Genomic DNA, 23,358 nt, shown 5'->3' with positions numbered 1-23,358 from the left:
CCCCCTATGTGCGGTGCTAATAGGGGGCGTGGCCACGGCCGTTCAGGCTCCTCAACCCCGCCCCCCTCCCGAGGGCTTCTGTGCTTGCGTGCTGGGGACAACCGTTGCGGGGCGCCTGGGGCCCGAGGAAGGACGGTCGTCCCGCCAACCCCCTCCTATTTCGGACTGAGGTACCCGGCCTGGTGGCCCCAGGACGTTCCCGACGCATGGCGGAGTGCTGTGGGTGATGCCCATGAAGTTCTTAGTCCTTCTAGTTGCGCTGCTGCTATGGCCTTCGTCCCTGCCAGCGTATCGAAGTGAGTGACTGGCCAGAGGCGGCTGCCACTCCAGGGGACACTTGTGGGGGAACCTCCCGGGGTTCCCGGGCCCGCCTAAGACTCAGCTCTTCCTTTTCTGGGTCCTACATGCCTCCCAAACCCCATTCTCCAGGGGCTCGGCCTCAGGTGCCGAGTTGTGTCCCAGTTCTGGTCCGCCCCACCTGCGCGTGGTGAGGCAGTGATCCAGGCTTTGGGTCCCAAGCGTGGCCAGGGTGAGCTGGGCTGGGCACCAGGGACACTCCAGGCAGAGACAACCCTTGTTCACCTGGCCTCGTTTACTGGAGAGTCGCTGCAGGTGTGGTAAAGCAGGGTGGGAGCACCTGCGGCCAGCAGGCCGGGGCGGCCGGGTTTTGGATGGCTGCCTGGCTGGCTGCGGGGCATGGTTTTTACACTGTTCGCTACCTTTTTCGCTGTAAATGTAATCTTTCGTGACATGTGCAAAAGTATGAAATTCCAGTTTCATTGTTCGTCAAGTTTTGTTGAAACACAGCCAGCCTATTGTCCAGGTTGCTTTCCCGCCTTTTAACAGCAGAGTTCAGTAGTTGCCACAGAGACAGGATGGGCTGCAAAGCCTGAACTATTCTCTTTCTGGCCCTTGACAGAAAGACTTTGAGCCCATGTTTAGACAGGGAGAGTGTGTGGATTGTGGACAGCTGTCTAGGACTCTCGCTGACCTCCTATGCATGCCCACTGAGCATCCTCAGGTGCACAGGATTCAAAACCTTAGTAGAACAGAATTATGACTTAACTACTTGTCCCTCCCCAGTGGCTGAAAACTAATAAGGTCATATTCAGGGGTGCTGAGACTGCTATATTAATATCACATGAACGCCTTGAGGTATTTAAGTGTCTGATGTCTGGTATTCCAGATAGACCATGAGGCCTATTCATCTAGACTAACTTTAGTTCACTGTAGTATCTAGTGATGTTGGGGTTTGGTTTAACTAAATAAAATTTAACAGGTAGGTGTGAAAAAAGTACTAAAGTGCATGCTAGTTATGCAGAGCTATATTTTAGACTTGTTAAAAGCTCTTAGTTAACAATTAAATTTCAAAAATGAAAACACAGCACAACCAAAGTCATAAATAGTAGTGGATAAAGTCCTGAATAAAGTGCCCTAGGTAACTAAAGTCAGCCCTTTCAGTACTAGCACTTAATGATTGTCAGTTGTTTTAAACAAAAGTCTTTGTAAAAAATTTTTGCTGTAAAGAACTGAGTGCTAAAGAATTGATGGTTTTGAACTGTGGTGTTGGAGAAGACTCTTGAGAGTCCCTTGGACTGCAAGGAGATCCAACCAGTCCATTCTAAAGGAGATCAGCCCTGGGATTTCTTTGGAAGGAATGATGCTACAGCTGAAACTCCAGTACTTTGGCCACCTCATGCGAAGAGTTGACTCATTGGAAGAGACTCTGATGCTGGGAGGGATTGGGGGCAGGAGGAGAAGGAGATAACAGAGGATGAGATGGCTGGATGGCACCACTGACTCGATGGACATGAGTCTGAGTGAACTCCGGGAGTTGGTGATGGACAGGGAGGCCTGGCGTGCTGCGATTCATGGGGTTGCAAAGAGTCGGACACGACTGAGCGACTGAACTGAACTGAGGAGAGCATACTGAAGATGATAATTGTCTTTTCTTGCTGTTACTAGTTGTCATTATTACTAACACCAGAGATTGAATTTTGGTAGTTGTAGAGCAGTAGGTCACAACTGACTAATGTATATGCAGACTTCAGCTGAAGTGAAATACTGTCACACAGTATTCTCTGAGACTGCTTGAAAGCAATACCTGGTTACTCAACTCAGTTCGATCTCTTGTCTAACTCCAAAACTCCATGGCCTGTGCTCTTTCTTTGTACCCTCTTAACCTAAATTTTCTTAAGTAGAAAATGAAAAGATACTTCTCAGAAAAAGGAATGATTTTGTGTTGAATATACAGATGGTACAAGAGAAAAGGAAATATATACATACAGGTCATAGATCACGAAGATCTCTTAGAAAATGTAATTTACATCTTTTCCATAGAAGTAAATTAAGGGATATGTAGGGCAGTGCTAACATGGCTACTTTTCCTGTGAAACCAGGTTTATCACTGTGTTCAATTTAAATTGGGTATGTATTCTTTGATTTGTATGTCTGCTCTTCCAACAGTATTGTCAAGAGAACCATATAAAAAACTGCTCTCTCATGCCAAATAAAAGACACATTGTTTTCTTTAAGGAAAAGTGCACCTTTAACAATTTTTTTAGAATACTAGATAGCTTTGAGGTTATCTTAAGCAAACATCACAGGAATTATTATATTTGTTGAAAATATCAGTACTTCTTTGGCATCTGTCTTTGTCTTTAGGAAGACTTTAGTCTTAATGGACCACAGAAGGCAAGGGAAGTAGTAAGGCAATAAATATTCATATCTATTGGCAACTGATTGGAATTGAAAGGGAAAGCAGATTGCTTTTATTTCAAGAACATTGAGAAGGTGAAATTCATTTGGTTCTGGTGCTGCAAGTTCATTTTTCACTATTTCAAGGCTCAAGGCCATGGCACTTGGGAGAGTCTTTCAAACCTGTGACTGGAATGTTATGACACACTTCATTAATGTTTTGGATAATGAGGAGTGTGTCTTCTAATGCAGATGTCAAAGGGTGGCCTTTGGGGATATAGTAGTTTCATTAGCCTATTAATATTTTATGGGAAAAATTCTGTCTTTCTGTTCTTTGGAGCTCTTGTCCGTGTTCTTTTGATAGGGTTTCATGTTTTTTAAGACTTCTTATTTTCTGACAGTAACCAGTTGTACCAAGACCACTTTGTATATTCTGTGTTCTGAATGGGATTAGCCATCCTTCTGAGAAGACAAAATAGTACATGGTGTTAGAGAGCCGAGTACTTGGGATATATATCAATGTTGAGGTAATATTATTATTTAGGTCATTTTACTCAACAGAAGCTGGATATATTTCATGGTCATGAATTTGTTTGGGTTCTGATTAAATTTTAATATTACTCATAAGATAACTTTCTGATTTTTGACTCTTCACCTTAACTAAATTTGTATTCCTTTTTCAAAATAAATTTAGTATAGTTATTTTGGTTTTCTGTTGCAGCATAAAAGACCACCCTCAAATGTTATCATTTCTCACGATTCTGTGGGTTGTCTGCACTCAGCTGAACAGTTCTGCTTCATGTGGTAGAACTGAAGAAGCTCAGTTTGGATGAGAACATCCAGCATGGCTGCTCATCTTTCAGGGTCTTTCTCTACATGACTTCTCATTTCTCAGTAATCTAGCCCAAGTGTCTTTATATCATGGGAGCTTGCTTTCCAGACAGAACTTTATAAGCCCTCAATATGCAAGTTTTTATAAAGCCTATGCCACTTCAGATTTGCTAGTGTCCTGTAATAGGCCAAGACAGTCATATGAGGAGAACCTATATTCAGCATGGGAAGAGACACATTAACCCAAAACATAAATACCAAGAAGAGTAAAGCCATAAAGTTATGTTTCTTCTTTTTTCAGCTTCATTGAGGCATAATTGATTAATAAAATTATAATATATTTAAAGTGTGCAATATGATAATTTGACATATGTATTAATATATATATATTAACTCCCACCATGGAATTAATTAACACATGTCACCTCACATCTTTACCTTTTTGTGTGTATCATCAACTATTTTCACCATATTATACATTAGATCCTCAGGCTTTATTTTTCTTATAACTGAAAGTTTGTTTTGTTTTTTTTTTTTAACCAGACTTTCTCCCCATTTCCCCTATCCCTAACCCTGAAGTTATGTTTCCTTAACATGAACACTTAATTAATGTAACATAATTACTTGTTTGTTTTACCTGCTAGCAAAAGTTAAAATTTGAATTAACAAATTATAGGAAAACTGCTGCATGAATAACAAGATGCGACATTTTCTTTTCTGATCATTCTTTGAGTATACCCTAGTAATGAAGCATAGTTATTACAGCTTTGAATTGAAAGTACTTCAGCTCAGTTATTCAAGTTTCTTTTAATTTGAAGGTGTTGGTGTTTTAGCTGGAAGTTCTTACATGCTGACAGCTTTCAGGTATTCTTACTTGCAACACTTCTGTAGAGTATGGGAAGTCTGTTCTTTATGAGCTCATTTCATGATTTGGATGGAAAATACAAGCAATTTGTTCTCTAGAGCTAAGACATTCAGGCAGAGTCTGGCCCATTTATAAATGATTCAATGCGTGGGTATATGTTAAGCTTTATATACATGAATTCTTTGTTGACAAAGCCATTCACTCTTGTGGTAATACAAATCCTAGTTATATTTGAATCTTTTAAAAGATGAGCATCCACGATTCTTGTTTTAAATTGGGTGCAGTCACCAAGTACTATGTTAAGATTACAGTAAAAACATATGAGTTCTAAAGCACAATGACCAATCATATTCCGTTGAACTTTAACTACTTTTGTCTGTATCTGAAAAGTTTAAAAATTTATCTTTCCTTCTTTGCCGAGCTACTGTGTTTCCCCCAGTTATATTGAACATTTTGTTGTTACCTTTAACTTACCAGGTATTTATTGTTATGCCAATTTTTTTGGTTTAAATCAATAATATTATTGGGCTTTAAGGCCTTAGTTTTTAAAAACATAAATTACATTTTAAGCACATGATCAGATAGCACTCATCTTATTTTGTTGTTGAGTCGCCAAGTAGTGTCTGACTCTTTGTGACCCTGTGGACTGCAGCACGCTAGGCCTCCCTGTCCCTCACCATCTCCCAGAGTTTGCCCAAGTTCATGTCCACTGAATCGGTGATACATCCAACCATCTCATCCTCTGTTGCCCTTTTCTCCTTCTGCCTTCAATCTTTCCCAGCATTGGGGTCTTTTCCAGTGCATCAGGTGGCCAAACTATTGGAGTTTCAACTTGAGCATTAGTCCTTCCAATGAATATTCGGGGTTGATTTCCTTTAGGATTGACTGGTTTGATCTCCTTGCAGTCCAAAGGACTCTGAAGAGTCTTCTCTAGCACCATAGTTTGAAAGCATCAGTTCTTCGGCACTCAGCCTTCTTTATGGTCCAACTTTCACATCCATACGTGACTACTGGAAAGACCATAGCTTTAACCATACGGACCTTTGTCAGCAAAGTGATGTCTTTGCTTTTTATACGCTGTCTAGGTTTGTCATAGCTTTCCTTCCAAGAAGTAGTCATCTTCGAGTTTCATGGCTGAAGTTACCATCTGTAGTGATTTTAGAAGAGGCAATCTGTCATTGCTTCCACCTTTTCCCCATCTATTTGCCATGAAGTGATGGGACCAGATGCCATGATCTTAGTTTTTCTAGTATTGAGTTTTAAGCCAGCTTTTTCACACTCTTGTTTTACCCTCATCAAGAAGCTCTTTAGTTCTGTGCTTTCGGCCATTGGAGTGGTGTTATCTGCATATCTGAGATTGTTGATATTTCTCCTGGCTGTCTTGATTCCAGCTTATAACTCATCCAGCCCAGCATTTCACATGATGTACTCTGCATAAAAGTTAAATAAATGAGGTGACAATATACAACCTTGTCATACTCCTTTCTTGATTGTGAACCAGTCAGCTTTTCCATATAAGGTTCTTGACCTGCATACAGGTGTGTCTTCTGCATACCTCAGAAGACAGGCAAGATGGTCAGATATTCCCATCTCTTTGAGAGTTTTCCACAGTTTGTTATGATCCACACACTCAAAAGTTTTAGCATCATAAATGAGATAGAAGTGGATGTTTTTCTCGAATTCCCTTGCTTTCTCCATGATCCAGCAAATGTTGGCAATTTGGTCTCTAGTTCCTCTGCCTTTTCTAAACCCACCTTGTACATCTGGAAGTTCTTGATTCAAGTACTATGGAAGCCTGGCTTGAAGAATTTTGAGCATAACCTTACTAGCGTGGCAAGTGAGCACAATTGTCTGATAGTTTGAACATTCTTTAGTACTGCCATTCTTGGGAATTGGGGTGAAGAATGACCTTTTCCAGTCCTGTGGCCACTGCTGAGTTTTCCAAATTTGCTGACATTTAGAGTGCAGTACTTTAATAGCATCATCTTTTTTTTTTTTAAGATTTTAAGTAGCTCTGCTGGAATTTTATCACCTGCACTAGCTTTATTGGCAGCAGCACTTCCTAAAGCCCACTTGACTTCACACTCCAGGATGTCTGGCTCTAGGTGAGTGATCACACCATCATCATTATCCGGGTCATTAAGATCTTTTCCCGTACAGTTCTTCTATGTATTCTTGCCATCTCTTCTTGATCTCTTCTGCTTCTATTAGGTCTTTACCCTTTCTGTCCTTTATTGTGCCTGTCTTTGCATGAAATGTTACTTTGATATCTCCAATTTTCTTAAAGAGATCTCTAGTCTTTTCCCTTCTGTTGTTTCACTCTTTCTTTGCATTGTTCATTGAAGAAGGCCTTCTTGTCTCTCCTTGCTATTCTCTGGAACTCTGCATTGTTAGGTATACCTTTCTCTTTCTCCCTTGCTTTTCTCTTCTCTTCTTTTCTCAGCTATTTGTAAGGCCTCCTCAGATAACCACTTTGCCTTCTTGCATTTCTTTTATCTTTAGGATGGTTTTGGTCAGTGCCTCCTGTACAGTATTACAAATCTCTGTCCATAGTTCTTCAGGCACTCTGTTTACCAGATCTAATCCCTTGAATCTATTCATCACATCCACTGTATAATTATAGGGGATTTGATTTAGGTGGGATTTGATTTAGGTCGTACCTGAACGGCCTAGTGGTTTTTCCAGTTTTCTTTAGTTTAAGCCTGAATTTTGCTATAAGGAACTGATGTTCTGAGCCATAGTCAGCTTACAGTCTTGTTTTTGCTGACTGTATAGAGCTTCTCCATCTTTGGATGCAAAGAATGCATAATCAATCTGATTTCAGTATTGACCATTTGGTGATATCCACGTGTAAAGTCATCCCTTGTGTTTTTGGAAAAGGATGTTTGCTATGATCAGTGTGTTCTCTTGGCAGAATTTTGTTAGCCTTTGCCTTGCTTCATTTTGTATTTCAAGGCCTTGCCAAGTAACTTGCCTGTTACACCAGGTATTTCTTGACTTCCTACATTTGAATTTCAATTCCCTATGATGAATAGAACATTTTTTGTTGATATTAGTTCTATAAGGTCTTTTAGGTCCACATAGAACTGGTCGACTTCAGCTTCTTCGGCATCAGTGGTTGGGGCGTAGACTTGGATCACTGTGATGTTGAATGGTTTGCCTTGGAAACAAACTGAGATCATTCTGTTTTTGAGATTGCATCCAAGTACTGCATTTTGGACTCTTTTGTTGGTTATGAGGACTACTCCATTTCTTCTATGGGATTGCAAGGGAACTCATATTGAGAGAGAGAGAGTTTTTTTTTTTTTTTTAGGATTTACGGTTTTTTAGGATTCTATCTTGTAGTGTTTTTCAGCATATTTCTTTGTACTGCCTGGGTATTACATTATGTATACATAACTTATTACAGTCTATTGGTACCAGCATTTTGCTAGTTTCAGTGAAATGTAGAAACCTAACCTCCCTTTATGTTCTTTTACCCTCTCTCATTCATACTGTTAATTGTCATATATATTTCTTCAGCATACATAGAGAACCACATCAGATAGTATTATAATTTTACTTCAGCTGTCAATCATAGTTTGAAAAACTCAAGAGGAAAAGAAAAGTTCACTGAATTTTCCCATATTTTTGCTCCTTCTGTTACTCTTTCTTCCTTGCCAATGTTCAGGATACCTTCTTTTATGATTTCCTTTTTTTTTATGTTGTTGTTTTATCCTGTGGATGGAGGAGCCTGGCAGGATAGTCCATGGGGTTGCAAAGAGTCAGACCCGATTGAGCCACTTCACTTGTTTAGTTACTAAGTTGTGTCTGACTGTTTTGTAACCCTCTGGACTATAGCCCACCAGGCTCTTCTGTCCATGGGATTTTCCAGGCAGGGATACTGGAGTGGATTGCCGTTTCCTTCTCCATGGAATCTTCCTGACCTAGGACTGGACCTGCGTCTCCTGCATTGCAGGCAGATTCTTTACTGCTGACCCACTAGGGATGCCCTCCTTTCTGTTTAATGAGCTTAATTTAGTTATTCTTTTAGAATAGGTCTTATGGCAACAACTTATCTTAATTTCCCTTCATCTGAGAGGTCTTGATTAGCCTTTCATTGCTAAAGGATATTTTCCCTTGATAAAGAATTCTGGATTGATAGTCCTTTCCTTTTATCACTTGAAAAATATTATGCCATTTCTTTCTGACATTCATGATTTCTCTTGAGAATTCAAATTGTAATTTAACCTGCTTCTTTCAAGATTTTTTTCTTTGTCTTTAGAGTTTTTCTTTGTCTAAGATGACCATGATACATCTTAACATGGATTTCTTTGGATTTATTCTGTTTTGAGATTCAGATTCTTGAATCTGTAAATTCATGTCTTTTGCCACATTTGGGAAATTTTCAGTCATTATGTTTTTGAATACCTTTTCTGTTTATCCTTTTTCTTTTCTCTTTCCAAGGCTCAGGTGACATGAATGTTAGATCTTTTTGTTACAGTCTCACAAGACCCTGAGGCTCTTTTCATTTGTTTGCATTTCATTTTTTCTCTTTTATTCAGATTGGGTAATTGCTGTTATTCTATCTTCCAGTTCACTGCTTATTTCCTCTTTCCCCTCCATTCTGCTGTTGAACCTATCCACTGAGTTTTTCAGTTCAGTTATTGTGTTACTCAATTCTAAAGCTTAATTCATCCTTATATATTCTATTTCTTTGCTGAGATTTTCTACTTATTTATTAAGACTTTTTATTTTTCATTTGTTTCAAGAAATCCATAATTGCTTGTTGAAGCATTTTTATGATGGCTACTTCTAAATCCCTGTCAGATAATTCTAACATCTGCGTCATCTCAGTGTTGCCATCTGTTGGGTTTCTTTTCTTAATCAAATTGAGATTTTTCCTGATTCTTGTAATGACCACTAGCCTTTGATTAAAACCTGGATATTTTAGGTATTATGTTGTAAGACTCTGGACCTTATTTGCCTCTTTTGCTACAGATTTAAATAGGTCTCTTACACCACTTTAATGGTGGATGCGGGGTGTTGCCTTGTTACTACAGGAAGGAGCTGAAAGTCCTAGCTCCTTACTTGGCCTTCTCTACTTGAAAAGAAGAGGTATTCATATCTGTTGCAGCACTTCGTGGGATAAGGGCAGAGGAATTGGGGAAGCTTAAAGAAACTTGATGAGGGTGAAAGTCTATGTTCTCCACTCAGCCTTTGCTGGTGGGGGTAGGATTGCAAGGTTTTCTGTGCTTTTGGCTTTTTTTTTTTTTAATTGAAGGATAATTGCTTTACAGAATTTTGTTGTTTTCTGTTAAACCTCAACATGAATCAGCCATAAGTATACATATATCCCCTCCCTTTTCTGTCTTGGCAGTTTACTCTTTTCCTGGTCCTTTGGCCATGAAGAAAGCAGTCTTTTTCTTTGAGCCTTTTTGGTCTGTGTCCATTGGTGTTTTTGGATTGCCAGCATCTCCAGTTCCCAGTCTAGGATATATATATGGCAAAAAGAAAACCCAGGGAACTCACTGCTGTGTCGTTACTCAGGTCCTGAAGTCCCTAGTTGGTCTACCTTCATCGCTCTACCTTTCAGAGTCTTCTCATCTCATGCTTGTCTTACATATAATGTTCAGGATTTTTAACTTTTTAGGAAGGATAGAGGAAAAATACATATTGTCTATCTTTTTGGAAGTAGAAGTCCAAATATATTGTTTTAAAACATTTTATTTGGGGCTTATGGAAGAGGCATTATGTTTTACAAGTAAACAAGATTACCTAAGTAGAACACACATAGGAATTGTGTGATGACCTATTTTTAATTTTGGTCAAAATATGTTGGAATTAAGTTTACAGTTGTCTTGTCTATGTTATTTTCCAGTTTGTGTATAAGGTATGTCGACTTAAAAAAAATGTACAATGTGAATGTTGTGAGTTATGTTTTATTTGGGAGACAGCACCTCAGATTTTGGAGGAATTGCTCCAAAGAGGCAGCGGGGAGGGTCAGTATATATGTGATTTTGGTTAAGGAGGAATACATGGAACCAGACACATATTTTTCCAGAAAGTTTCTGCTAGTCTTGTGAAGCTTTCTGCTTGTCCTGAGGATCATTGATCACCATGCAGGATTTTAGCGCTTTTTAAAATATGAGTAGATACAAGAATTGGACTCATAAAATCAGCTCCTGAAAACATCTAACTATCTGAAGACCTGTCCTGCCAGTTTTTCCCTGAGTAGGGTGCCTCATTTCCGTTCACCCTGAACTCCTTTTGAGGGGGGCAGGTATTGAAAACCGGCAGCTGCAGCAGCACATGATTTAATCCTTGTAGAGGTGGATGGCAAGTGCTAGTGGCAAATGGCAATTTGTAGTTGATAGGTACTAGTTATTGGAAAGAACAGAGAAGTCTTAATTGACTATCAGATATCTATTTAAGTTATTTAGATATAATTTTATCTGCGTAGTGATTCATAGTACTCTAAATTAGGAAGAGACTATAAATAAACTCAGTATTTTGAGAGTTTATTTTAAATTGTCCTTTAATTTTTTATTATTATAAGCAATTAACCAGTATACTTTATTTTACTAGCAACATTGTTTTACTTTAAAATGTTTGATACCAAACCTCAAGTTTTTGTCTTTTAAAGCCTTTAGATTAATACATATGCTATTAATTTAAAATTGTTTTAGTTTGCAGGTTCATAATTAAGAATGTCAGGAATTATAACCACGTTAATGTCAAAATAAAATACAATTCATATTAAATGTTGTCAGAGAATTATAGCAGTTAAAGACTATACATAGAACATTTTAATGGAAAAATTTTATTGGTCCTTATGATTTTACAGTATTGTGTTATAAGTTTTATAATAACCAGTTTTTGAGATTCCAAGTGTTTGGTTTGTAATACATTTCAAGTGAAATCCCATATTTACATTTTATGTATGTGTTGTTCGATACCGTTCTTGAAAAGTTTAGCTATATGGACTTCAAGTGCAAAAATCCAAATTCTGCATAGATTTGGATGTGTCCTTACTTTCCAGTTTTGTATTTTGTGATGCACAATCACCACATAAATAAAACACAGAAAAATACGTTTTTAAAGTAAATTTTAAAAAAAGTCTTAAGATTTACCACTTTTCTTTTGAGATTTTATTTTTTTTATTTTTATGTTTTTAAATTTTATTTTATTTTTAAACTTGACATAACTGTATTAGTTTTGCCAAATATCAAAATGAATCCGCCACAGGTATACATGTGTTCCCCATCCTGAACCCTCCTCCCTCCTCCCTCCCCATTCCATCCCTCTGGGTCGTCCCAGTGCACCAGCCCCAAGCATCCAGTATCGTGCATCGAATCTGGACTGGCAACTCGTTTCATACATGATATTTTACATGTTTCAATGCCATTCTCCCAAATCTTCCCACCCTCTCCCTCTCTCACAGAGTCCATAAGACTGTTCTATACATCAGTGTCTCTTTTGCTGTCTCATACACAGGGTTATTGTTACCATCTTTCTAAATTCCATATATATGCGTTAGTATACTGTATTGGTGTTTTTCTTTCTGGCTTACTTCACTCTGTATAATAGGCTCCAGTTTCATCCACCTCATTAGAACTGATTCAAATGTATTCTTTTTAATGGCTGAGTAATACTCCATTGTGTATATGTACCACTGCTTTCTTATCCATTCATCTGCTGATGGACATCTAGGTTGCTTCCATGTCCTGGCTATTATAAACAGTGCTGCGATGAACATTGGGGTACACGTGTCTCTTTCCCTTCTGGTTTCCTCAGTGTGTATGCCCAGCAGTGGGATTGCTGGATCATAAGGCAGGTCTATTTCCAGTTTTTTAAGGAATCTGCACACTGTTCTCCATAGTGGCTGTACTAGTTTGCATTCCCACCAACAGTGTAAGAGGGTTCCCTTTTCTCCACACCCTCTCCAGCATTTATTGCTTGTAGACTTTTGGATCGCAGCCATTCTGACTGGCATGAAATGGTACCTCATAGTGGTTTTGATTTGCATTTCTCTGATAATGAGTGATGTTGAGCATCTTTTCATGTGTTTGTTAGCCATCTGTAGGTCTTCTTTGGAGAAATGTCTATTTAGTTCTTTGGCCCATTTTTTGATTGGGTCATTTATTTTTCTGGAGTTGAGCTGTAGGAGTTGCTTATATATTTTTGAGATTAGTTATTTGTCAGTTGCTTCATTTGCTATTATTTTCTCCCATTCTGAAGGCTGTCTTTTCACCTTGCTAATAGTTTCCTTTGATGTGCAGAAGCTTTTAAAGGTTAATTAGGTCCCATTTGTTTATTTTTGCTTTTATTTCCAATATTCTGGGAGATGGGTCATAGAGGATCCTGCTGTGATGTATGTCAGAGAGTGTTTTGCCTATGTTCTCCTCTAGGAGTTTTATAGTTTCTGGTCTTACGTTTAGATCTTTAATCCATTTTGAGTTTATTTTTGTGTATGGTGTTAGAAAGTGTTCTAGTTTCATTCTTTTACAAGTGGTTGACCAGATTTCCCAGCACCACTTGTTAAAGAGATTGTCTTTAATCCATTGTATAGTCTTGCCTCCTTTGTCAAAGATAGGGTGTCCATATGTGCGTGGATTTATCTCTGGGCTTTCTATTTTGTTCCATTGATCTATATTTCTGTCTTTGTGCCAGTACCATACTGTCTTGATAACTGTGGCTTTGTAGTAGAGCCTGAAGTCAGGTAGGTTGATTCCTCCAGTTCCATTCTTCTTTCTCAAGATCGCTTTGGCTATTTGAGGTTTTTTGTATTTCCATACAAATTGTGAAATTATTTGTTCTAGCTCTGTGAAGAATGCTGTTGGTAGCTTGATAGGGATTGCATTGAATCTATAGATTGCTTTGGGTAGTATACTCATTTTCACTATATTGATTCTTCCAATCCATGAACATGGTATATTTCTCCATCTGTTAGTGTCCTCTTTGATTTCTTTCACCAGTGTTTTATAGTTTTCTATATATAGGTCTTTAGTTTCTTTAGGTAGATATATTCCTAAGTATTTTATTCTTTCCGTTGCAATGGTGAATGGAATTGTTTCCTTAATTTCTCTTTCTGTTTTCTCATTATTAGTGTATAGGAATGCAAGGGATTTCTGTGTGTTGATTTTATATCCTGCAACTTTACTATAGTCATTGATTAGTTCTAGTAATTTTCTGGTGGAGTCTTTAGGGTTTTCTATGTAGAGGATCATGTCATCTGCAAAGAGTGAGAGTTTTACTTCTTCTTTTCCAATCTAGGTTCCTTTTATTTCTTTTTCTGTTCTGATTGCTGTGGCCAAAACTTCCAAAACTATGTTGAATAGTAGTGGTGAAAGTGGGCACCCTTGTCTTGTTCCTGACTTTGGGGGAAATGCTTTCAATTTTTCACCATTGAGGATAATGTATGCTGTGGGTTTGTCATATATAGCTTTTATTATGTTGAGGTATATTCCTTCTATTCCTGCTTTCTGGAGGGTTTTTATCATAAATAGATGTTGAATTTTGTCAAAGGCTTTCTCTGTATCTATTGAGATAATCATATAGTTTTTATCTTTCAATTTGTTAATGTGGTGTATTACCTTGATTGATTTGTGAATATTGAAGAATCCTTGCATCCCTGGGATAAAGCCCACTTGGTCATGGTGTATGATCTTTTTAATGTGTTGTTGGATTCTGATTGCTAGAATTTTGTTAAGGATTTTTGCATCTATGTTCATCAGTGATATTGGCCTGTAGTTTTCTTTTTTTGTGGGATCTTTGTCAGGTTTTGGTATTAGGGAGATGGTGGCCTCATAGAATGAGTTTGGAAGTTTACCTTCCTCTGCAATTTTCTGGAAGAGTTTGAGCAGGATAGGTGTTAGCTCTTCTCTAAATTTTTGGTAGAATTCAGCTGTGAAGCCGTCTGGACCTGGGCTTTTGTTTGCTGGAAGATTTTTGATTACAGTTTCAATTTCCGTGCTTGTGATGGGTCTGTTAAGATTTTATATTTCTTCCTGGTCGAGTTTTGGAAAGTTGTACTTTTCTAAGAATTTGTCCATTTCTTCCACGTTGTCCATTTTATTGGCATATAATTGTTGATAGTAGTCTCTTATGATCCTTTGTATTTCTGTGTTGTCTGTTGTGATCTCTCCATTTTCATTTCTAATTTTGTTGATTTGATTCTTCTCCCTTTGTTTCTTGATGAGTCTGGCTAATGGTTTGTCAATTTTATTTATCTTCTCAATGAACAGCTTTTGGCTTTGTTAATTTTTGCTATGGTCTCTTTTGTTTCTTTTGCATTTATTTCTGCCCTAATTTTAAAGAATTCCTTCCTTCTACTAACCCTTGGGTTCTTCATTTCTTCCTTTTTTATTTGCTTTAGGTGTAGAGTTAGGTTATTTATTTGACTTTTTTATTGTTTCTTGAAGTAGGCCTGTATTGCAATGAACCTTCCCCTTAGCACTGCTTTTACAGTGTCCCATAGGTTTTGGGCGGAGAAGGCAATGGCACCCCACTCCAGTCAGTACTCTTGCCTGGAAAATCCATGGACAGAGGAGCCTGGTAGGCTGCAGTCCCTGGGGTCGCTAAGAGTCGGACACGACTGAGTGACTTCACTTGCACTTTTCTCTTTCATGCGTTGGAGGAGGAAATGGCAACCCACTCCAGTATTCTTGCCTGGAGAATCCCAGGGACGGCGGAGCCTGGTGGGCTGCCGTCTATGGGGTCACACAGAGTCGGACACGACTGAAGTGACTTAGCATTAGCATAGGTTTTGGGTTGTTGTGTTTTCATTTTCATTCGTTACTATGCATATTTTGATTTCTTTTAAAATTTCTTCTGTGATTTGTTGGTTATTCAGCAGTGTGTTGTTCAGCCTCCATATGTTGGAATTTTTAATAGTTTTTCTCCTGTAATTGATATCTAATCTTACTGCATTGTGGTCAGAAAAGATGCTTGAAATGATTTCTTTTTTTTGAATTTACCAAGGCTAGATTTATGGCCCAGGATGTGGTCTATCCTGAAGAAGGTTCCATGTGCACTTGAGAAAAAGGTGAAATTCATTGTTCTGGGGTGAAATGTACTATAGATATCAGTTAGGACTAACTGGTCTATTGTATCATTTAAAGTTTGTGTTTCCTTGTTAATTTCTGTTTAGTTGATCTATCCATTGGTGTGAGTGGGGTATTAAAGTCTCCCACTATTATTGTGTTATTGTTAGCTTCCCCTTTCATACTTGTTAGCATTTGTCTTACATATTGTGGTGCTCCTATGTTGGGTGCATATATATTTATAATTGTTATAACTTCTTCTTGGATTGGTCCTTTGATCATGATATAGTGTCCTTCTTTGTCTCTTTTCACAGCCTTTAATTTAAAGTCTGTTTTCTGATATGAGTATTGCTACTCCTGCTTTCTTTTGGTCTCTATTTGTGTGGAATATCTTTTTCCAGGCCTTTGCTTTCAGTCTGGATGTATCCCTTGTTTCGAGGTGGGTCTCTTGTACACAACATATATAGGGGTCTTGTTTTTGTATCCATTCAGCCAGTCTTTGTCTTTTGTTTGGGCCATTCAACCCATTTACATTTAAGGTAATTATTGATAAATATGATCCCATTGCCATTTACTTTGTGGTCTTGGGTTCGAGTTTATATACCCTTTATGTGTTTCCTGTCTAGAGAAGATCCTTTAGCATTTGTTGGAGAGCTGGTTTGGTGGTGCTGAATTCTCTCAGCTTTTGCTTGTCTGTAAAGCTTTGATTTCTCCTTCATATTTGAATGAGATCCTTGCTGAGTACAGTAATCTGGGCTGTAGGTTTTTCTCTTTCATCACTTTAAGTATGTCCTGCCATTCCCTTCTGGCCTGAAGAGTTTCTATTGAAAGATCAGCTGTTATCCTTATGGGAATCCCCTTGTGTGTTATTTGTTGTTTTTCCCTTGCTGCTTTTAATATTTGTTCTTTGTGTTTGATCTTTGTTAATTTGATTAATATGTGTCTTGGGGTGTTTTGCCTTGGGTTTATCCTGTTTGGGACTCTCTGGGTTTCTTGGACTTGGGTGACTATTTCCTTCCCCATTTTAGGGAAGTTTTCAACTATTATCTCCTCAAGTATTTTCTCATGGTCTTTCTTTTTGTCTTCTTCTTCTGGGACTCATATGATTCGAATGTTGGGGCATTTAACATTGTCCCAGAGGTCTCTGAGGTTGTCCTCATTTCTTTTCATTCTTTTTTCCTCTTTGCTTCTTTTATTTCTACCATCCTGTCTTCTACCTCACTTATCCTATCTTCTGCCTGCATTATTCTACTGTTGGTTCCCTCCAGAGTGTTTTTGATCTCATTTATTGCATTATTCATTATATATTGACTCTTTTTTATTTCATCTAGGTCCTTGTTAAATATTTCTTGCATCTTCTCAATCCTTGTCTCCAGGCTATTTATCTGTAACTCTATTTTGTTTTCAAGATTTTGGATCATTTTCACTATCGTTATTCTGAATTCTTTTTCAGGTAGATTCCCTATCTCTTTCTCTTTTGTTTGGTTTGGTGGGCATTTATCCTGTCCCTTTACTTGCTGAGTATTTCTCTGCCTTTTCATCTTGTTTATATTGCTGTGTTTGGGGTAGCCTTTCCGTATTCTGGCAGTTTGTGGTTCTTCTTTATTGTGGAGGTTCCTTGCTGTGGGTGGGATTGGACGTGTGGCTTGTCAAGGTTTCCTGGTTAGAGAAGCTTGTGTCAGTGTTCTGGTGAGTGGAGCTGGATTTCTTCTCTCTGGAGTGCAATGAAGTGTGCAGTAGTGAGTTTTGAGATGTCAGTGGGTTTGCTGTGACTTTGGGCAGCCTGTATATTGAAGCTCAGGGTTATGTTCCTGTGTTGATGGAGAATTTGCATGGTATGTCTTGCTCTGGAACTTGTTGGCCCTTGGGTGGTGCTTGGTTTCAGTGTAGGTATGGAGGCTTTTGATGAGCTCTTATCAATTAATGTTCCCTGGAGTCAGGAGTTCTCTGGTGTTCTCAGGTTTTGGACTTAAGCCTCCTACCTCTGGTTTTCAGTCTTTTTCTTACAGTAGCCTCAAGACTTCTCCATCTCCTTTAGAAGACAATGGGCTGCCTTTCTGGGTGCCTGATGTCTTCTGCCAGCATTCAGAAGTTGTTTTGTGGAATTTGCTCAGTGTTCAAATGTTCTTTTGATGAATTTGTAGGGGAGAAAGTGGTCTCCCCATCCTATTCCTCCACCATCTTAGGACCGCCTCCTAAAGTGTTTTCAAATAACCAATATTTTTAAGTCTATGAGATAAAGGGCAGATTTAGTATCTTAATTTTATAGTTAAGTAAATATTCAGAGAAATTTAGTAGGTAGTAATTTAATAGTAGAGAAAATTAGTAGTAGAGAAATAAGATCATGATGCTAGAAAGTGGTAGAACCAGAACCAGAATGAAAGATATTTTTTCACTGCACTAGGTCACAAGTTAATTTTCCTTAGTATTTTCCTTCAGAAAAACCTCTAGATTCAGGACAATGCATTTTATAAAAATATTTGCTGTTGTTCAGTCACCAGGTTGGGTTCGACTTTGCTACCCCATGGACTGCGGCACACTAGGCTCCTCTGTCCTCCACTGTCCCCTGGAATTTGCTCAAACTCATGACAATTGAGTTAGTGATGCCTTTCAACCATCTCATCCTCTGTCATCCTCTTCTCCTCCTACCCTCAATCTTTCCCAGCATCAGGGTCTTTCCCACTGAGTCAGCTCTTTGCATCAGGTGGTCCAAGTATTGGAGCTTCAGCTTTAGCATCAGTCCTTCCAATAAATACTCAGGGTTGATTTTCTTTAGGATTGATGACTAGTTTGATTTCTCTGCAGTCCAAGGGACTCTCAAGAGTCTTCTCCAGCACCACAATTTGAAAACATCAATTCTTCACCATTCAGCCTGCTTTATGGTCCAACTCTCACATCCATCCATGACTACTGGGAAAACTATAGCTTTGACTAGATGGACCTTTGTCTGCAAAGTGAGGTCTTTGATTTTTAATATACTGTCTAGATTTGTCTTAGCTTGCCTTCCAAGAAACAAGTATCTTTTAATTTCATGGTGCAGTCACCATGCAGTGATTTCATCCCCAAGAAATTAAAATCTGTTAGTGCTTCCACTTCCCCCTTCTGTTTGACATGAAGTGATGGGATCCGCAGCTATGATCTTAGGTTTTTGAATGTCAAGTTTCAAGCCAGCTTTTTCACTCTCCTCTTTCACCCTTATCAAGATACTATCTAATTCCTCTTTACTTTCTGCCATTAGAGTGGTATCATATACATATATGAAGTTTTTGATATTTCTACAGGCAGTCTTGATTACAGCTTGTGATTCATCCAGTCTGACATTTCACATGATGTATTTTGCATTTAAGTTAGATAAGCAGGATGATAATATACAGCCTTGTCATACTCCTTTCCCAATTTTGAACCAGTTAGTTGTTCCATGTCCAGTTCTAACTGTTTGCTTCTTGACCTACACACAGGTTTCTCAGGAGTCAGGTAAGGTGGTCTGGTATTACTCTTTAAGAATTTTCCACAGTTTGTTGTGATTCACAGTGTCAAAGGCTTTACCCTAGTCAGTGAAGCACAGGTAGATTTTTTTTTTTTTCCTGGAATCCCCTTGCTTTCTCTGATACAATGAATGTTAGCAGTTTGATCTCTGATTCCTCTGCCTTTTCTAAACCCAGGTTGTATATCTGGAAATTCTTGGTTCACACACTGCTCTAGCCTGGCTTGAAGAATTTTGAGTATAACCTTACTAGCATGTGAAATGAGCACAATTGTATGGTAGTTTGAACATTCTTTGCTATTGCTCTTCTTTGGGATTGGAATGAAAACTGATCTTTTCCAGTCCTGGGGCCATAGCTCAGTTTTCCAAATTTGCTGGCATATTGAGTGCAGTACTTTAACAGCATCATCTTTTAGGATTTTTAAATAGCTTAGCTGAAATTCCATCACCTCTGCTAGCTTTGTTGGTAGTAATACTTCCTAAGGCTCATTTGACTTCACACTTCAGGATGTCTGGCTCTAGGTGAGTGTCCATACCACTGTGGTTATCTGAGTCATTAAGATTTTTTTTTTTCTGTATAATTCTTCTATGTATTCTTGCCACCTCTTCTTAATCTCTTCTTTTTCTGTTAGGTCCTTACCGTTTCTGTCCTTTATTGTGCCCATCCTTGCATGAAATATTCCCTTGATAGCTCCAGTTTTCTTGAAGAGTTCTTTAGTCTTTTCTATTCTGTTGTTTTCCTCTATTTCTTTTCATTGTTCATTGAAAAAGCCCTTGTTATCTCTCCTTGCTATTCTTTGGAACTCTGCATTCAGTTGGATATATCTTTCCTTTGCCTTTTGCTTCTCTTCTTTCCTTAGCTATTTGTAAAGGTTCCTCAGACAACCACTTTGCCTTCTTGCATTTCTTTTTCTTTGGAATGATTTTGGTCACTACCTCCTGTATAATGTTACTAACCTCCATCCATAGTTCTTCTGGCATTCTGTCTACTGGACCTAATCTAATTTATACACATCAGATCAGATCAGATCAGATCAGTAGCTCAGTCGTGTCCAACTCTTTGCGACCCCATGAATCGCAGCATGCCAGGCCTCCCTGTCCATCACCAACTCCCGGAGTTCACTGAGACTCACATCCATCGAGTCAGTGATACCATCCAGCCATCTCATCCTCTGTTGTCCCCTTCTCCTCCTGCCCTCAATCCCTCCTAGCATCAGAGTCTTTTCCAATGACTCAACTCTTCGCAAATAAGTATTTTCTTTTTAAAATATGGCCTTTAATTGTTTACTGTGTTAAATGATTGAGTGTGTGTGCTTAGAGAGTAAAAGTTTATAGATAAGTCCAAAGACCCCTTTAATGTCCAACTTCAGTCCCATTCTCTCTCCTCAGGGGCAAATGCCCACATAAATTTGATAATGATATCCTTCTAATCAGTAAAAAAAAAAAATCTCAATTCCCAGACAAATGTATGATGCTATATCATTTTTTCATAAAAATTATGAGGATAATATACAAATAAATCTACATTCTCTTTCTTTTTTCACGTATCATCAAATGGATCTTGAAGTATGCCAGACTTTTATAAATATGACATAAAATGCAGAGTCTGCTTTTAGAATCTAGATCTCTAGTAGACATGTCTAGTATCTTTCCACTATCACATTGCCTATTAAACTTCTGATTAAGACTTTTTTAAAATTTAGAAATATGCTTTCAAGTTTGATTAAAATTCCATCTGGTCTAAATTTAACAGATGAGTTAAGAAAGAGAGGAGGAAAAGCATTTGGGGACTACTTTGTGCTTGGTAAAGAGCTGAATAAAAGTGCCTCCTGGGCAGAAAGTTTGTTATTCCATTTTGCCTGCAGAGGGAATGTTCAGTTAGAACTTATTCATTAGTGTTTGGGAAAAAGTAACTTACCTCCTTGAATTAAATCAATTTCTATCCATCAGAGTAGGGGAGTTGAACAGAATTTCAGAGTATATTATTCAGTAATCTTTTCTGTTTTCCACATTGGAAATGAGAAGATGCTACAAAATGCCAGTATAAATTGAACTGCCATTTTATTGTAAGAGTAAAGTGTTGATGATTTAAACCAGAAATCAGTAAACTTTTTCTGTAAAGGCCCAGATAGTTTTCTAGGCCATAAAGTCTCTGTTCCAACTATTCAGCTCTACTGAACAGCCAAAAGCAGCCGTATACAATATGTAAACAAAGGAGCAAGACTGAGTGGGAAAAAAAAAAAAAACCCTTTATTTATAAAAACATTTGGGTGGATATGACCCACAGGCTGTAGTTAGATCTTTTCTGGGTTGAAAGGAGTGGTGATGGTCTAGTTGCTAAGTTGTGTCCGACTGATATATTGGTAAATATTTAACAACTGGCTTTTCTGAGAGATGAGTACACCCTGACTTATAGCATTTGCCCATTTACATGGTATAAATACTCTCACCATGGTCGATTTCAAACTACCTACTTGACATCACTCAACAGGGAGGTGAAAGAGATAAACAGAGGCATACCATTATATACGATTTATAATGTACTAGATACAAATTTTCCAGACAAGAATACTGGAGCAGGTTGCTATTTCCTACTCCAGGGGATCTTCCTAATCCACGGATTGAACCCACGTTTGCTACATTGGCAAGCAGGTTCTTTACCACTAAGGGACCTGGGAAGCCAACCACTACATAGCGTTTATAACGTACTAGATATAAATAACCTCAAGAGCATAAATAATAGTAAGATGAAATAAAATAATAAGAAAGGATGAGTTTTAAATATTTATTACCTTGTTTTGAATATATTTACTTAATTGTAAATACAGAATTTAATTTTTAATGTCTATGTTTACCATCTGGCTCATGATGTTCATTAAAATTTAATAGTTGGCTCTAATGAGCCACTGTGAGTCTACTATAGCACACCCCTGTGTTAGAGAACATAACCAAGAATTTTGTTTTAATAAGCTACCTACTGAATCGTAGGTTATATGGGAGAGTAAAAGCAAAGAGAAATAGAGAATTGTGTTAATATGCAACTTTTACAGTAATCTTGCTCATGTATTTTAATAAGAATCTGAAAAAATAATTTTATTTAGGTGAGAGTTGACTGTGTCAGAGGTGCTTTATTTCTTGGCTCTTTATCTCAACTTTTAAGTGATAGCATGTGAAGTAAACTTAGGTGAGTAGATACTGTCAATATGTCATATATAATAATAAATGTTACTTATTCTTTTTTCCTTAAGGAGTAACTGTGACACCTGATGAGGAACAAAACTTGAATCATTACGTACAAGTTTTACAGAACCTAATACTAAGTGTTCCCACTAAGGAGCCAGGTCGTCAGAAAAAATCAAAGTCTCCAAATAATGCTAATTTCATAGGACCAAGAGTATCAAGAGTTAAGGAGCTAAAATATACACATGATGTAGGTCCAGGTGACAATGATGTTTTAATCAATCCTGTCAGTGAAGAAACTACAACTTTCCCTACTAGGGGCTTCACACTGGAAATAGACAAGAAAAAACGTACTAAAAGCACAGCATTCTGGTCGATTAAACCAAATAATGTTTCTGTTGTTTTACATACAAAAGAACCTTTTATTGAGAAAGACGAGCCAGAGCCAGAGCCAGAGCCAGAGCCAGAGCCAGAGCCAGAGCCAATTGAACATCGCACTGGGGTACCAACGCAAGTGCCAAGTGTTACTGAACCAAGTCAAGATGTCATCTCTTTAAGTGGGAGCACTGACTTGGGTACCACCACGGAAGAAGAAGATGTTCCTCAGCTCTCAGGTGACAATGAAATGGATTATCTTGAATCACATGAAGTGTATAATGAAGACGTTTTGAAAAGAATTGCAGATATTAATTCACAGTTGCATCACGTCCCTCTTCCTGAGAGCTACAAGCCAGAATATAGAGCGGACATTCGAGCCTCTAAAGAACACCTAAAACGAAGCCTTGCTCTAGCCATAGCAGCAGAACATAAATTAGAAAAAATGTATAAATCCCAGATGTTACCACAAGGACGAAGCAGTGGTGGAGTTTATGACATTATAACTGTTATTAACATGCTGTATAATTCTAGATATAAATTATCTGAATATTTAGATATAAAATATGTTCCATCAGAGATGAGAGGAAAAGCTACTGTAGTAGTCCATACATTGAAAAAAATACTATGTGTTGGTCATGGAGAAGAAACTCACAACCTCCTTAAGCAGTTATTAAGTAATAATATAAGAATTTTACACATACTTGATACTCATGACAAAGATGATTCAAGCTAACTGTGCATTCATTCGCGGGAGAAATAAGCATACTAGTGATTCAAAAATTGTATGAAAATATTTTCTATTGTAGTTCACTGTGTTAACATCTTTATATGTCATGTGTTATGAAAATTTTTCATATGCACTGAAACCTAACAATTTAAAATAAAATTTTGGTTCAGGA

At 38.0% G+C, this 23,358-nt stretch overlaps 1 protein-coding gene across 1 annotated transcript; it reads left to right on the top strand.

Annotated features, from left to right (window-relative positions):
• The first annotated feature begins 18 nt into the window (after positions 1 to 18).
• On the top strand, positions 19 to 23,358 carry SPESP1 (sperm equatorial segment protein 1). Its single transcript, XM_025296257.3, has 2 exons — positions 19 to 296; positions 22,150 to 23,358. The coding sequence occupies exons 1-2, from the start codon at positions 227 to 229 to the stop codon at positions 23,190 to 23,192; spliced, it is 1,113 nt and encodes a 370-aa protein (XP_025152042.3). The 5' UTR covers positions 19 to 226; the 3' UTR covers positions 23,193 to 23,358.

Source organism: Bubalus bubalis, chromosome 11, assembly GCF_019923935.1.
Source record: "Bubalus bubalis isolate 160015118507 breed Murrah chromosome 11, NDDB_SH_1, whole genome shotgun sequence".
NCBI lineage: Eukaryota > Metazoa > Chordata > Mammalia > Artiodactyla > Bovidae > Bubalus > Bubalus bubalis.
This window is presented reverse-complemented; position numbering and strand designations above follow the sequence as displayed.

Bases quoted from the DNA above. Each gene is read 5' to 3' on its own strand.
- SPESP1 (XM_025296257.3), top strand. From the start codon at position 227: ATGCCCATGAAGTTCTTAGTCCTTCTAGTTGCGCTGCTGCTATGGCCT. The intron at 297-22,149 runs GTGAGTGACTGG...TTTTTCCTTAAG, and splicing joins GTCCCTGCCAGCGTATCGAA to GAGTAACTGTGACACCTGAT.